Source organism: Pollicipes pollicipes, unplaced genomic scaffold (genome assembly GCF_011947565.3).
Source record: "Pollicipes pollicipes isolate AB1234 unplaced genomic scaffold, Ppol_2.1 Scaffold_4002;HRSCAF=4701_pilon_pilon_pilon, whole genome shotgun sequence".
Lineage (NCBI taxonomy): Eukaryota > Metazoa > Arthropoda > Thecostraca > Pollicipedomorpha > Pollicipedidae > Pollicipes > Pollicipes pollicipes.
In genome coordinates this window covers 37,270,924-37,287,700 of record NW_023596420.1, presented here as the reverse complement: position 1 = coordinate 37,287,700, position 16,777 = coordinate 37,270,924, and the positions used below count along the sequence as shown (strand labels likewise).

The 16,777-nt window shown below is 49.1% G+C and overlaps 1 protein-coding gene across 1 annotated transcript; it reads left to right on the top strand.

Moving 5' to 3' along the window:
- Window positions 1-1,795: 1,795 nt before the first annotated feature.
- Window positions 1,796-13,638, top strand: LOC119094448 (calpain-B). The gene is made up of 14 exons (XM_037217506.1): window positions 1,796-1,972; window positions 2,164-2,233; window positions 3,339-3,456; window positions 3,836-3,970; window positions 4,188-4,356; window positions 6,365-6,546; window positions 7,049-7,160; window positions 7,797-7,935; window positions 9,776-9,930; window positions 10,315-10,572; window positions 11,041-11,167; window positions 11,296-11,545; window positions 12,051-12,124; window positions 13,231-13,638. Exons 1-14 carry the CDS (start codon window positions 1,796-1,798, stop codon window positions 13,314-13,316), a joined length of 2,052 nt encoding a protein of 683 aa, XP_037073401.1. The 3' UTR covers window positions 13,317-13,638.
- Window positions 13,639-16,777: the final 3,139 nt, after the last annotated feature.

Here is a 16,777-nt window from a genome sequence, read left to right as displayed (position 1 = left end):
CCTTTTTTACTTTGTCTGCGGCTTGCCAGTTCCTACTTTACCAGACCATTTCATTGTGACCTCGTTCTCAAAGCTCTGCAAGACGAAAACGTGGGGAAACGATGGTCTAAAAGCGCATCTCAGCTTCTTGTCGGCCTGATCTTCCCCAGTGGTTCCAAAGGTGGGACAGTGATATACCTTGAACGCCGTCAATGCTCATGACCTTCCCTGACGTCATTCGGAGCCTGAATGTAAGGCAGATGAATCCGACAGACCTCGCAATCCGGTCCGATCCGTCGGACTGGGTATGGGTGATTTGAATGTGTTTAAGCCACGGACTTAGCTATAACATGGGTTTTAATAACTTAAAACACGCTATTAAATTTTAAAGATGGGTCAACGTTTAGTCTGAACTTAAACACTGCGCACAACAACAGATAATATCGACTACTGTTATAACAAACCAATACAAAAATTGTTTATTTTACTGCGTTCGCGTGCCTCATCAACTTCGACATATCACTATATGGACCGAAATCGGTAAGCGCTTGCTTATCGCTTGCTATGACAGTGCCCGTCTTAGGCTCAAATCAACGTGAGTACCGAGAACCCCGTGACTCTGAGCCCCATGGGTTCACGAACGTTTCTTATAGCAAACAAAATGGAGTTCTTCAAGCAACCGCAGCAACCCCTTCACACCTGCGCACGCGTATAAAGAGGGAGCGGAATAGGTGAGTGACCACGGACCGATTCCCGTTGAGGCTGAAGCGATTTATCCGATGTTGCTTTACGAAACACTGGCCAACCAATGACGTTCATCTCCCATGACCCGCAGTCTTCCCTGGCTGTCAGTACACAACACAACATATTGCCCATGGCTCCTGCCAGGTATGCTGGCATCCAGATATAGAATCGACCAGGAAATCTTACGCATAATGTTGGGTATATCCAGCACTCATGAAAACCGAGATCCTCGATGAAACGCAACAGGTCTTTTCATGCGTTTTTTAAGCAGGCAGTTCCGGCGGCGTTTAGCAAAGCAGGCCCACGAGCAGAAGTCTTAAGAGGATATTTTGGATACATATTTTGGTATGGATATGGATATATGGATATATATATATATATATATATATATATATACATATACACATATGATATTTTGGATACATTGAGGATATTTGGCGTGCATTTGATAAACGACTCACAAATAATAACTGAGATCCACTTCATATTCTTGAGACATGAGTCAACGATGCGTCAGCATTGGGTGAGCTTCACATCGGTGTTTCTTCGCACAGCAAAGCAAGCGATAACTCCTTGTATCACCCCAAGGCATAGCTCTGAGACAGAGTCGGAGCTGGCTCCAGGCGCTCGGGGTTTGGGCCATTCTGAGTGGTGTCTGGCTGGTCAGGTGGTCAAACCTACCGACAAATATCAGCATGTCAGGCATAGGGCCGCTTGCTTTTAAGCTGGTGCACCTTACTTTTTATTGAGTGGTGCAGCTGTGGCTAACATTTTCCCGCTGTAACTGACATGCCTTTGTCTACAATATGAAATCACAATTTAAAGCCGCATCTTGTCCACATGTTGGTTTGTCGAACCGTTTCGTGCAAGTATCTGTAAGTATCTAAGGCACTTATACCTTTATCTTCTGTTGACACAAGTCAAATCCGTGGTAATGATCCACCGTCCGCCACAAATCAGACCTGACACGTGATGCCATCATTGACCAGCGCTCTCAAGTCCCACCTGAGCAGTACCATCGACCCTTTTTGGTGCTGTGACCTGACATGACCTGACATGCCGCTCTCCGCAGATGAACGAGCGCGGCACGGGACTGCGCTCCCGGGGAGAGGTGCAGGACTTTGATAAGCTGCGCGCCCAGTGTCGTCGCAGCGGTCGCCTCTTCGAGGATCCCGAGTTTCCTGCCTCCGACTGCTCCATCTTCTTCTCCCGCACGCCGCCGCGGCCGTTCCAGTGGAAGCGGCCCCACGTAAGCGAGCAAGCTTGCGCACAGAGCCGGCGCAAGCGAGGAGAAAAAGCACTTACGAGGACTTCTCCTTTTGCAATGCAAGTGTTGTGGCGTCTGCAAACAAGGTTGGCATTCAACTCGGAGACTCCCTACGCAGGCCTAACGTTTTCATTCTCCGTGAAGCATGTCAAAAACGCGGTCCCTGTCCTCAGGAGATCACCGATGGTCCTCGATTCATCAGGAACGGAGCATCACGCTTCGATATCAAGCAGGGCGAACTGGGTAGGTCCATTTGACTGTCAAGGTGGACTGTATCAGACCAGGGGTGGCGCTTCGATATCAAGCAGGGCGAACTGGGTAGGTCCATTTGTCTGTCAAGGTGGACTGTATCAGACCAGGGATGATCCTTCACTCGGTGCGTAGTGGGGAGTGACGGTATGGTGGTGAGAGCGCTCGACTCTAAACCGTTCGGTCCGAACCCCTGCCATTCCACGACCCTGATGATAGATCACAGGTACCCGTCTCGAAATGGCTCCGGCAGTCAGTGAATCGCAAAGCCCCAATCATTAATATTATTGTCGGTGCTCAGTCGCACCTGAAACACCGTGCAGAAAAGCGATTAGGGAATACTGTTTGTTTTTACCGTCTGTGTTAGCGTGCCTTTAAGCGTCTGGCCTTTTTTGGTGAAGAACGGGACAGTAATGTATGGTCGACATAGCTTTCTAGTCATTTTTTTAGTTTAAGCGTGCGTCAGCTTCCTTGGTTATTTGGGCTTGTGATAGCTTTCTAAACTAATACATAAGGCGGGTGTAATACCACCGGAGTTCGCTTTTCTGACGTCATACGACAGGCGATCAACGTATTCTTGGGAAAGGCTAACTAGCGCCATATTGCCGAGGACATAAGATCGCACCTGACAAATGCTTGAGAGGTCGTATCTTCACAAAAACACCTTGCAGCTTAGGGCTGCTGTACCCGAGAAAAAAAGAGATACAAAATGAAAAGTTGTTGAAAGCCTTTAAGGCGCCTGACAACAAAATCCATTCCTTTGCAATGATAATTTCAAAAACGCTGTGAATGGAGCTAAGTATGACTAACGCAAGCGCAAGTAGTAACACTGTGAACCACTTCCTGAAGCATCTACAAATATTCGTAAACGTCTTGGTACTTCCTTCCTAGCCGGTACCAGCCAAACTCGCCTGGCCTGACCCTCCCGGGGATGGGGGCACGCCAGAGCCCCGCAAGGTCACCTCGTAACGGGCACGCAGGTGACCCAGGGGGAGGGGGGGGGGGGGCGTCCGGTGCGCTCTGGCCACTCGCTATAGTATCTGCATGAGCATGTGATACTCAACGACATCGACGCGGCCCGTCTCGCTCCCCCCGGCAGGCGACTGCTGGGTGCTGGCAGCGGTGGCCAGCATCACGATGAGCAAGGAACTGTTCGCGCGGGTGGTTCCAGACGACCAGGAGATAGATGACGACTACGCTGGGATCTTCCACTTCCGGTAACAGCGAGGGCTGCATGCGACTTGATTGGGCGAATGCTTTGCACGCATTCGCCAAGGATCTTTACAGCTCAGCCTGGCGCTCAGCAAGCCAGCCAGCCTGCCCGTGATAGTACCTGTCCCATGCAATACTACACCGGTGCAGCATACGTTCTCTTCAGCGAGTCACCCAGCCTGCCCGTGATACCACCTGTCCCATGTAATGCTACACTGATACAGCCTGCGTTCCCTGCAAGCCATATACTGTTCCGTGAAACGCAGCTGTGCGGCATGTGCGCATGAGTAGCAACGGTATAGCGATGACGGGAAGCCACTGCCCGCCCGGTCCCGTCGCCAACCAAAAACGGCAGACGGGCGGTGTTGCACGTCCCGCCGCCAGGTTCTGGCAGTACGGCCGCTGGGTGGACGTGGTGATCGACGACCGACTGCCCACCTACCACGGACAGCTGGCCTTCATGCACTCGGCCGACAACCACGAGTTCTGGTCCGCCCTGCTGGAGAAGGCCTACGCCAAGTAAGTGCCGAGAAACAGCGCAGCTTGCGACAAAACACCTTTATGCCGTGGTCAGGCTCGATCGCGTTACGCGTCCTGCAATGTAGAGATAACCGTACCAGTCCTTTGAGAAATGTCTGGTGAGTGTAATGCATCTAAACATGCAATAGGTAATTTCTGAGTCGCTTCCTGTCAAGAAAACAGAAATTGCCCAACCAAACTTTGCTCCCGACTGCAGACTGCATGGCTCTTACGAGGCTCTGGAAGGAGGCCAGGCCGAGAACGCCATGGAGGACTTCAGCGGAGGCCTCTGTGAGCGGTACACCCTGGACAAGGCGCCTGACAACCTCCTCCAGATCATGCTCAAGGCTCACCAGCGCCATTCACCGATGAGCTGCGCCATACGCGTGAGATGAGCGCCCCGCGAGGGATGAGCGCGCGCCGGCGCGGGCCACAGAGGGGGTCCGTGCGCGGCGCGGGGCGGCGTCTTCAGCTGGTGCCTCAGAGAACCAGAGTCGCGACCGAGCTGTGCTTCATCTGCAGCGCTGAGCCGACGACCAGCGTAGACGTGTACTCCGATACCCTCAAATGTCTCCATTGTGGGTCGTCTGGAGGGAACTTCCGTCGCTCTCAAGTTCATCCATGCACTTCCCTCCTCTGGTCCAAACTGGGCGAAGCTCCGTCCGTATGGCCTTGTTGCATCCGACCCCCGCCGGTGACGGTGTTTATCAGTAGCATTAAAGTCATAACGCTATCTCTCTCTCTCTCTCTCTCTCTCTCTCTCTCTCTCTCTCTCTCTCTCTCTCTCTCTCTCTCTCTCTCTCTCTCTCTCTCTCTCTCTCTCTCTCTCTCTCTCTCTCTCTCTCTCTCTCTCTCTCTCTCTCTCTCTCTCTCTCTCTCTCTCTCTCTCTCTCTCTCTCTCTCTCTCTCTCTCTCTCTCTCTCTCTCTCTCTCTCTCTCTCTCTCTCTCTCTCTCTCTCTCTCTCTCTCTCTCTCTCTCTCTCTCTCTCTCTCTCTCTCTCTCTCTCTCTCTCTCTCTCTCTCTCTCTCTCTCTCTCTCTCTCTCTCTCTCTCTCTCTCTCTCTCTCTCTCTCTCTCTCTCTCTCTCTCTCTCTCTCTCTCTCTCTCTCTCTCTCTCTCTCTCTCTCTCTCTCTCTCTCTCTCTCTCTCTCCTCTCTCTCTCTCTCTCTCTCTCTCTCTCTCTCTCTCTCTCTCTTTTCTCTCTCTCTCTCTCTCCACCTCTCTCTCTCTATCTTAGCTCTTCCTCTCTCATCTCTCTTTTGCCTTTCTACTAGATTAGCTGAGCGCGCTGACCAAAACCATCTTACAACTGATCACAAGTGCTGCAGGCAACGCTCATAGACATTGGCCCGCTACCAACCACATGAAGAGTTTTCAAACTGGTCTACACGTTATTGGCAAGCACATTTTGCCAAATGCTCGCGAGGATTCTCCAAAGAACACAGTATATGAACTCATCATTCGATTTTTCCCAGAGCCCTGGAAGGATGAATGACATTACAAAGGCGTCACGAGTTACGATATTGTCCCGTGCGTGTCTCTGTGTGCACAGATTCTAGCAGGCGTCGTCAGTCGTAGGCGGTTGTGTTCCCAGTTTTTCTCCCCTCACGCACAATGTCCCGGCGCTCCTCCGCTTGCAGGCAATGTCCCGGCGTTCCTCCGTTCATAGAAATGTCCCAGCGCTCCTTCGCTCACAGACGATGTGCCGGCGCTCCTCCGCTCGCAGACAATTTCCCGGCGCTCCTCCGCTCGCAGACAGCGTCCCGGCGCTCCTCCGCTCGCAGACAGCGTCCCGGCGCTCCTCCGCTCGCCGACAATGTCCTGGCGCTCTTCCGTTCATGTGCAATGTCCCAGCGTTCCTCCGCTCAAGGACAATATCCCAGCGCTTCTCTGCTTACAGACAATGTTCCGGCGTTCCTCCACTCATAGCAATGTCCCGGCACTCCTCCGCTATGGACAATGTACCAGCGCTCCTCCGCTCACGGACCACGTGCCGGCGCTCTTCCACTCGCAGACAATTCCCCGGCGCTCCTCCGCTCGCAGACAATGTTCCGGCGCTCCTCCGCTCATAGAAATGTCCCAGCGTTCCTCCGCTGATGGACAATGTCCCAGCGCTCCTCCGCTCACGGACAATGTCCCAGCGCTCCTCCGCTCACAGACAATGTCCCGGCGCTCCTCCGCTCACGAACAGTGTCCCGGCGTTCCTCCGCTCGCAGATATGTCCCAGCATTTCTCCACCCACGGACAATGTGCTAGCGCTCCTCCGCTTGCAGACAATGTCCCGGCGTTCCCTGAGCTCCAGCCACTCGTCGCTTTTGGCTGTTGTAATATGACCCCGGTTTCCAAAGGCTCTCTGTGCAGCTTTCTCTCCGCGGACGCCTGTCTTGACCACAGGTGGACTCGGCGGTGGTTAAGGACATATTACCCAGTGGTCTGATGCAGGGCCACGCCTACTCGGTCACCAAGGCGTGCATGGCCGACATTGAGACGCCTCGCGTCCGCGGCAAGATCCCGATGGTGCGCGTGCGCAACCCCTGGGGCAACGAAGCCGAGTGGAATGGCGCCTTCTCCGACTCGTGAGTGCACGGCGAGGAGTGACCTGTACGGTAGCGACAGGTCAAAGACGTTTTCTCTGCGCTTGGTATCACCGAGAATATTTGGCAAGGGTGTCAGTCAATGCGCAACGCTGGAAAGGTACGTGACTGTGGTTGGGTGAATTCAAGCTAAGTGGCGCGCTGCAGAGACTGTTGCGGGAGGCGATTCATGCCATTAGAAGTCTGGCGATCTGGTGAGTTAAGGGAGAGGCATTTTGCCTAGGACAAGCAGTCAAACCGGCGAGAATGGGGATATCAAAACAGCTCTGTGAGAGGTGTCATCATTTCCCCAAGACACCCTCAATAAATGTCATTGTTTTTAAAAATGTTATACTGTATATAAACTGACTGTCCCCTTCGAGGTTCACCTTTGTTTTTACAGCTCAACAGCTCGACAGACAATCTAAAATGACATTGAAACGTGGCGCTGTTTCGTCCGGAGGTCACTCCACTTCCGGGGGTGACGCGTGATGACCTGCGGCAGGTCACCGGAGTGGAACTTTATACCGGACGGCGTGAAGAAACAGCTGGGACTGACGGTAGATGCTGACGGCGAGTTCTGGATGACCTTCAAGGGCTTCACCAAACATTTTGAGGCAAGACGTGTATAACAATTGAGGCGCATCCAAGAGAACGATTCAACTGGTGCTTATAAGTGATTTCAAGTATGAAGCCATCAGATACCAGAACGTTCGTTGCAACAATAGAGAACAAGATTATGCTATCCACGGCTTTTGAGGCTCTGTCGCCTCTTTTAGATCTATGGAGGATGAGGTTCAGTTTATGGAATTTATCCACCAGCTGACGTAGCACGAAGAGGTGCAACGTCATGAAGGTAAAATAAATTTGACGACAGCACATCGTGTTGCGCAATGGGTTGTCATGTAATTTTAGTATGCAGTTAAAGGTACGACCATTATTGACTTAACCACGTCATATAATCCAGCAAAATCAGATAATTTGACCTCCTTAGGTGTTCTTTTGTAACGTAGCATACCCAATATTTTACCGTGTTCAGCGTATATGTGCAATTTAGGCCGAGCTTATCTTGTCGTAAATAATCTTTTTATCAGTGAAATGCAGATGTGCTCATCGAAAACGGGGCACATTCTCGCATCACGCTCAGCAACGCCACAGTCCTCCGCCACTCTGTCCACGCTTCCATGCTTACCGAGCTGCTGCCCACACGCAGATCCTGGAGATTGTGTGCTGACCTGTTCTCCGGTCGGCAGATCCTGGAGATATGTAACCTGAGCCCGGACAGTCTGGATGATGACGACGACAGCACGCTAGCCAAGCGTTGGGAGATGTCCATGTTCGAGGGGGCATGGGTGCGGGGCGCCACCGCCGGCGGCTGCAGGAACTACATCGGTAGGGCATACGGAGGCGAGAAAAGCTCGGGATGTCAGCACCGCAAAAGGTTTGCCGTCGGCGAAAGTCTGCAGGCCCATGCGGGATCATGCAGATGGGAGTAACTATCCTGCATGAGTAAACAACATCTAGTGCACGCCGGAGGCTCACAGGCCGCGCTTACCTGAGCACAGCATAAGACATCAAATGTTGGCATTGTGACTAATGCTTGCTTGATAACATCGCTGTATCAGTAACCCCTGGTGTATTGAAGATCAGCTATTGTCAGCATAAGAACGCTAAGCTCATGATACCGGAAAACGAAATGTTGGCTGCCTAATGAACATGCATGCGCTCGTGTAGGGGGTCAATTTGCCCCTTGGAGGTTTTTCCAGAATGATTTCCGAACGGCGCAGCGTAGATGCGCCAAACTTTGCATAGCTGTAGAAAATCGAATAATGGATCTTGTAATGTAAAACATTAGATGCATCTTGTAAGGTCGCTGACGTATGTCGGATGAAAACCAGGCTGTTGCTGTCAGCGAAGGGCATTTTTGGGAAATCGTTCAACTTTACGAGACGGTAGAGTGTTAGACAAAGCTATGCACAACTGAGATAGTTTCTTAGACAATAAACCAGATGAAGTTCGACTTATAGCAAATTTCATTGACCTAGGGTCAGGAATGAAGGCCAGACCGAGATCAAAATCAATGCGGTTTTTACTCGAGAACTTGAGTTATGAGTAGTCCCTGATGCTCATTTTGAGTTTATTATAAACAGGGATCGAAACAGACATGTTACAGACGTTTAAGGCGTAAAAGTAGGCCACTGATCTAAAATGACGCAGGTCAGCATTTTGTTTTTAGGAGCACACCGCCAAGCGTAGTCCCTCGTGCTTATTTAAATAGAAAATATAGAGCAATCTTGTCGGTATTTGGTCACATTGACTGCAGAAAGGTCAAACAGGTCACTGGCCTTAATTGACCACCATTGACATTTTGCTTAGAACAGTTAGTTGGCTTCAGGGCGATTGCATAAATAAGTCTGGAACACTTCAGACACCACTCTGGAGTCTGACCTTGTCTGGCCTTATTTGACCCCAAGGTCATGACTCAGGTGCTTGAATCCTGACAGTAGTGAGGCCACGTCCAGGGCAGCCCACCCTGTGAATTTGGTATCTCTAGCTATCCTAGTTGTTGAATTTTCAGGGGGTCAAATTGATCCCCCTACCCGAACGGAGAGTATTCAACCGGCCACCCGGGAGCGTGTAAGGTATGCATTTTCAGGGCGCTGATCACACTCATTTGCTGTCAGCATAAGAATGCTGAGCTCATGATACCGGAAAACGAAATGCATGTAGTCCAAGCGACCTTAAGCTCTCCATTGCACGATTCCTGGGCTTTGATGGATTATCGATTCGATTCGATTAGAGCGTCTGTTCGATTATCATCACCTCAATGGTGATAATCGATAACCCTCACATCTGTTTTCACGTTACTCTTTCCACCACGCGCACAGTGTCGCACTGATATTCTTGTCTCTGAACTAGAAACACATGAAGTTGATTTGCATTCTACCGTTGTCACGTTCTGTGTTTTACCACTGCCCTGACGGATGCGTGGTGTGCTGTGATGGTGGCATGCGCTTGCTGCTGACGTTTACACAAATTGTCAAGCATAAAAGTCGTTAAGCTTCAGTTTTGTAGCTGTGCTTGCGTTATCAGTCATTAAACTAGTGATGGGTCATCTCTGGGTGTTACATGGTTTTGCTTACAAACGTAAATCAGGGTTTGCGATCCGAACTTGGGGAGTACAGGGTTTGCGATCCGAAATGATGGAGTACACACATCCGATTTTTCACAGACACGTTTGCCCACAACCCGCAATATTCGGTTCAGCTTGAGGACGTGGACGAGGATGACGAGGAAGGCAAGTGTACAGTGATCGTGGCCTTGATGCAGAAGAACAGACGCGCTCAGAATCTAGCTTGCCTCCAGATTGGGTTCTGCATCTACGACGTGAGTATTTTGGGACCAGCATCAGGTTCACGTTGATTGCCATTTGTGATTCATTCCTCTGTCAGTTGTGCCTCAAAGCGATCTATTTATATGAGGGCTCAAATTTCGAAAGCCTCTGAATTTTGATGGATCGTTGAGTTCCTCCGAAAGAATGTGTCAAATATTCGCTCAGTTCAAAAACTTTTAAGAATGCGCTCACGGCATTTCAAATGCAACAATAAACGGAGCGATTTGTTGCAAGCTTTCCTGTTACCTAAGGCTTTTATATCTGAAACTGAAGCGTTCATTAGCCAAGCGCGATGTGACAACCCCGATTTTTCGACACATCTGTCGTCACCAGTGATCTGCTGCCGCCACCTAACAGCCACCGGCTTTTCCCTGCAGCTCTCAGATTCTCACTGCGTGCCAAAGCCACTCGACGTCAACTTTTTCCGGCACAACGCGTCTGTGGCACACGCACCAGCCTTCATCAACCTGCGTGAGGTGTCGTGTCGCTTCAAGCTTCCGCCGGGCACCTACTGCATCATCCCCAGCACGTTCGAGCCCAACGAGGAGAGCGAGTTCCTCATCCGCATCTTCTCCGAGAAGGCGAACAACATGGAGGAGAATGACGAGGAGGTCGGCCCAGGACGGGTCGTCGAGGTGAGTTCAGTTGGAGGTCTCGTTGCTTATAAACCGGGACGTCGCGAAGATCCTGGCAAGGCCAGCCTGATGATGTGCTTACTGTAGTGATCTCGGTTCACTGTGGATTTGAATGTTACCTTTTAAACACCAGCGGTTATCTTGAAATTTGGCACAGCACGAACAATCATTTTGCTGATAAATTTGTGAAAAGTGTTTTAGCCCGTCTCATTTGCAGTCGTTTTTTTTATTGAATGTTCGGTAGTTCAGAACACCAGTCGCCTACCGTCACCATGCCAGCCGTAATCACCAGCTAGTGTCAAGTAGCATGCCGATAGAAAACACCACATCCCAGGCAATACAAACCATGCATGCTAACCGTGTGCAACTAGTTTAATAATGGTCTCGTTGAATGACGGGGTGGATGTGGAGATAATCACAACAAAGATAATAATCTGACCTAAGCGAGTTGTTGGGCTTACACACCAGCTGGCGCCGGATGAGGAGCCGGGGCACGAAGTGCAGATGTCCCGGGCTTTCCTCCGGGTCGCCGGCGACAACCAGGAGGTGGACTGGCACGTGCTGAAGACTGCTCTCGATGACCTTCTCAAAGGAGGCAAGTGAATGTTCACAGATCTGATTTAACGTGGAAGGTGAATGCTACACTGTAAGTTAAGAGACATGGTTCTGATATTACGGATTCCCGCAGAGGGTCGCATATCCTCTGGCGTGTGCTGCCGACAGAATTCATGTTCGAGGGCTTCAGCAAGGACACGGTGCGCTCCATGATCGCGCTGGTGGACGCGGACAACTCAGGCCAGCTTGGACTGGAAGAGTTCAAGTCGCTCTGGAGCAGCATCCGGCTGTGGAAGTCAGTGTTCAGGAGGCACGATCGCTCCGGCAGCTGCTTCCTCAACGGCTTCGAGCTGCGGTCCGCCCTCAACGAGTCCGGCTACCACGTCAATAGCAACCTGCTCAACTCACTCATGCACAGGTTCGTGGGAAAGGCAAAGTAACTGTGGAGTTCTGAATCAACATTGCCACGTTGCGTCAGCGCAATAGACATCAGGATCATGTTGACTGTTTTCTGGATGGGTACATTAATACCAACGAAGTTGAAGTAGCTGAACCAAAGAACAGTTTTACACAAATATCGGAATCATATGAAGGCAGTGCCTTACGTTGGTTGTTACACTTGGTTTCGCAAAACACGCGGCCAATCGACGGGAAGTTCGATGTCGTTCTTTCGCGTGTCGAAATGAATTAAGGTTATAAGTCTGGTTACTTTATGTGGCAATACTTAAAGGTTTTGTTTGAGTCTTTCTCACCAAAACACCCATGAATGCGCAGTAGCACTCAAACACAACACGATTGTTTCGTGTGCTTGCAATTTTGTTTTCATTTCCCTCCTCCATGTTTGTAAGTGTACTCCAAGCACTCAATTCATCCTGCAACGAAATCATGTTCTGCCTCGTTTTAGTTCGCCCCTTCTTTTTCAGATATGGAGATAGAGAAGGACGGGTAGCCTTTGATGACTTCATTGCATGTGCTGTGAAGATGAAGATCTACCTAGGTAAGTCTCATGGCATGGCATGAAGCATGAAAGACATTGAGTTACAACTACAAAATAAAAGACGTTGCATAACACTGCATTGCAGAAACTCCGGCACGCTTTTCCCACATTGTCTTATTTGTATCAAAGCCCCTGCTGGACATATAGCCCAGTAGCAAACAAGCTGAGACTCTTTCGCGAGTAGAACAATTACAGTGCAGCAAGTACTGTTGTGCCTAGATCTTTTAAAATATTGCGCAAGGCCGTGGCATGCCCGCCCCTCTTTCAGCCTGACCATCTCGGCTAGTCGCCGGCTGGCCACCAATGGGCTCGCTTACGCAGTTTACTGTAAATGTTTTCAGACTAACAGGAAAGCCTGGAAAGCTAATTACCGTGCGCTCTGATCTTCGTTAGCTTGTTTCGAATTGGTTCATAATTTTTCGAAACGAAAATCATCACATCGTCCCCGTCCCGTCGAGATATCCTTGGTTATAGAAAAATTCATAACTAAAGCTCTGCCCGCTAATGACAGCAAAACTTATGCTTCATCCCTACTAGACTAACAAGATTTGTGCAATCCCCAAGGTTTGAAACAGCCTCGCCCATGATAAGAAGGTGGAGAACACAAAATAGTTCAGTCTGTTAAGTTGTACTAAATGTCAAAAATGTCAATCTGCGTCGAGTAAGATGTTTTTAGACTGCACAAGTATACAACTTGGAAGTGTGGCGTTTGTTTTGGAAGGTGCTGCGTTGCTATACCAGTACAGTTGTTTGACACGAATTCATGAGAAGCGTTTCTTTCCTCAATGGAAATACATGTGGAGTACTGTATTGCAAGTACGACCATAATCCATACAGAATGTCTTTTGTGTCATATCAGTAAACTCGCGCTCCATCAACATATCAACATAATTTCTTACTGGCCTCAACCGTATCCAATTATTGCATTATTTTCTCAGAAATGTGAAAGCTCTCTGACTACCCCCCCCCCTCCCCCCACACACCTGCCGCACAGTTAGCAGCGCCTGATGTTCTTCGGCCTGAGCTGTCGGGACGAGGATTCTATGCAATAACTTGCACGCCCGCCACCCATCCCGTTTTAGACATTGAGGAAGTGTGCTTTTCAGAACTTTTCAAGGCCAGGGACCTGGACGGCGACCACAGAGTCACGTTCACGCTGGATGAATGGATGAGGCACGGCCTGTACTCCTGAACCTGGCACGCTTCGCCGGCATGTGAGCTTCACGTCAGCGCCGGGAAGGCCGGGCCACCCAGCCAGCAAAGACCGGCAATGGTGCGAACCTCTTCCGTTGGCATCGCCCCACGCCCGCGTGCACCTCACACCGACTTTGGTCGGCGCGGCTCAAATCTTACCGGCCGTCGCCGGTCAGATGCCAGTGTTCTCCAAATCAAATGGAATGTTAAGCCCATGGCTGTGCTCTGATATAAATCCTCCGTCGATTTGCTTTTCGCAGTGTCTTAGTATTTGTACGCATTCTAAGTAGGTATCTCATGTATTCCGTGATTGATGGCAGCCTGTAACAGGCAAGAAGCTTTGAAATACACACGATGCCACAAGGAAGCTGACTGGTTTCTCAACATTCCTACAGAGCATAGGAACAATCAAATAACCATCCAAGAAGTATACGTGCCATGAGTCGAATAGCAGGGCTAAAACGATTCCATAAAGATCAAGACTCTGACGGTGGTCCGAATATTTCAGACATTTCAGAGGATTGCGAAATTCAGGAAACTCCCGTAAAATTTGAGGCCGTGATATGATGGGGAAGCCACAAAGCAGTCAGCGGATCGTGGAGTCCAGGCGATTGATTAGCGAGTCCCGGTGTCTATGGCATGATGGCAATCAATGATATGGCATGTGTATGGTAATCAATGCATGATGACAATCGGACAATCAGACCGTTCGTGCTACCGGCAGTTGGGCGGTGTACATAATCACGGTCCCTATCTCGCGTTTTGACTGTCGTGAACTGAAATCTCGGGCTGAAGATGCAAGGAATGGGTGTTTTTGACTCGAATCTTCTTTAGTTTGGTCTTAATAAATATAATTTGGTCTTTCCCTATTTGTTTGTTCGTTCGCAACATAAAGCGTCAGGCTCGCAGGCTACGGTATAACCAAGGAGACACTGAGTTAGGAAATTCGTTGAGACGAAGTCACGCGGTGACCCGCAGCTGTAATTGTTTGAAATTTGGCCGCGATGAACCCGGCCGGGGGCGGCCGTTTTGGCTAGCTAATTACGTGTGTAATTTCCGATTTGCTTGCTTGTGACGTAAGAACTAACAAAAAACAACAGCTATTTTTTAGATGATCATTTGTGACAACTGATGTGGTGAAACTGCTGTTGTTTTCCTGCCGCCTTTTATTTCGTGTTGAAAGGATCTACTCTAAGAAATAAGCTGCCAAATTTCGAGTTTTTTTTTTAAAAAAGCTGACTATGATTCTAAAAAGGCTTTTAAGCTGGAAAATGGCACACAAGACCTTTTCCTTCCATTCAACGTCACTAACGCTGAAATAACGTCAAAAGGGTTACTTGTAGAATGGGGACTTGGGTTCGCCGGTCGCCTTGGGCGTTTGCTGTTGTTTGAATATTGCACAGGATACACGTACAAGCATTTTCTCGGTTGCGTAGCGAAGACAATTTAAAATTTGCAGCTCAAATACCTAACAGAAAATGGCAAGAAGCGGTCATTAAATGACTCTTAAACATAGACTTCAGGGTTTTGTTTTTTGCGTTCTATGTAAGCTGGCTACGTAAGTAGACATTTCTCAACTCTAGTAGGACTCGCATTTCTCACACGCTTTCTGGATGCAGAAAACACCTCTAAGGCCCGGAACGCTATTTACGTTAGAATTAAGCGGAAAACGAATCTGAGAGGCGGTGTCGAAGATGTCGCGAATGACGCGACAGGACAAATTAAAGTGGGACGGCGCCGAACCTCCGTCCAATGGCGTCATGGTTCAGAGCTTGCTTTTTTGTATGAAGAACTGGTGTAGGAGGGGACAAAGGAAAAGGCATGCCATACTCTTTGCACATTTAAGAGAGCAATTAACTTGAGCTAGTTTAGAATTCGGCATTTTCTCGCCTGTCCCGCCGGCCAAACATTTCTGATAAGGGCTAGATAAGGGCATTATTGCTAGCTAGGCTAGCAATAATGGCCGCAAAATGAGGCCAGCGCTGAAGTAAATCCGTGCCAAGCACATGTCTGGTGGATGCTCTAGAATGTGCATCGCAGCGAACGCACGCAATCAGGATAGCAGTCGGTGAACACAGCGCGTAGCACTGTCAATCATCCCAATGCCCCTCAGCACTACCTGGCAGGTACAATGCGACCAGAGGCCCTCGAATGTCACTTGCTTCTATCCAAGATGCATTGTTGGATTGTAGGGTGCAGAATGCATGTCCTTCATCATGAAAGACATACAAGTGACATGCAACTTAATAGCCTTTCAGGGTCAAGCTCATGCCTCAGCAACTTGCCCAAAGTGGTGTAGTACACATTGTCGCTGTACTAATGGTACAGTGGTGCTGTTAAGCAAGCCAATAGTAAGACTAAGGTCATGAAACGACCTCAGATGATCTTTCACTACCAGTTGGAAGTGCATGTTAGCGTGCAGGTGTGCACTGAAGGCTGCCATGTGTCGTCAAGTTGCCACATTTGGTAAAATAGCACATTATTAAATATCTTTAAGTGTCACGTCCCCCAGAGTTTACCCAAAATTGCTCGATGTTATTAAAAAAGACGTGAGCTATGTGATCAGAACTGGAACAACGTGCAATGCGTTTTGCTGATTTTTATGATATTTATATTTATGCATGCAGCTCGTTATATAAATATACTTGGCTCGTTTGTAGTTTTTGCGTCCATTATGTCTAGAAGTTATAATTTCGTCCGCCTAGCAGTGCTCATATTTTACTGCGTGCTGCTATGATACCATGTCTACCAAATGCATTTATGAATGATCTTGACTACAACCGTCAGAACATGACCGCGACCTTAATGCATTTGTAAATACGTGTTAATTATCTTGTATTTGTTGTATTCCATCAGCAACCGATTATGATGACGTTGCAATGCAATACACGTTTCGGACTCAAATCAATTTATTTGAATCGAACTAGTGACGAAGAATGACAGCGAAAGTTTCTCCGATGGCTCAAGTACGATTGGAAACACAAGCTATCTGTTCAAAAGGCATATTTTGGGGGACTCCAACCACGTTGGCTAAATGTTGGTAAAATCATTACGTCTGCCTGGACAAGTGTCTGTAAGTTAAATATACGGCAGAAGCATCTGCCCCAGGCCCGGAGCGATGTTCGCATCACATTACGCTCATTTTCACGTACGTACGTAAACATTGTCGTTATGTAAAAACACGTCTTAAAAATTTATACGCATGTATGCTGTGCGTATGTCATTTACTATTCAAAATTTCAGCTAGCGGTGGAACTTCAAGCAGTAAACGGCTGGTTTGCTGTTGCATATTGAGACATCTTCTAAAATGCCACGCCAAGGGACAGCGATTGAAGGCAACCCACCTCTGTGCAACAATTACCGCGAATTTGCGATGGTAATCGTCGCGGTGATTATCGTTATCTGCGGTGGTAATCGTCGCGGTGATTATCGTTATCTGCGGTGGTAATCGTCGAGGTG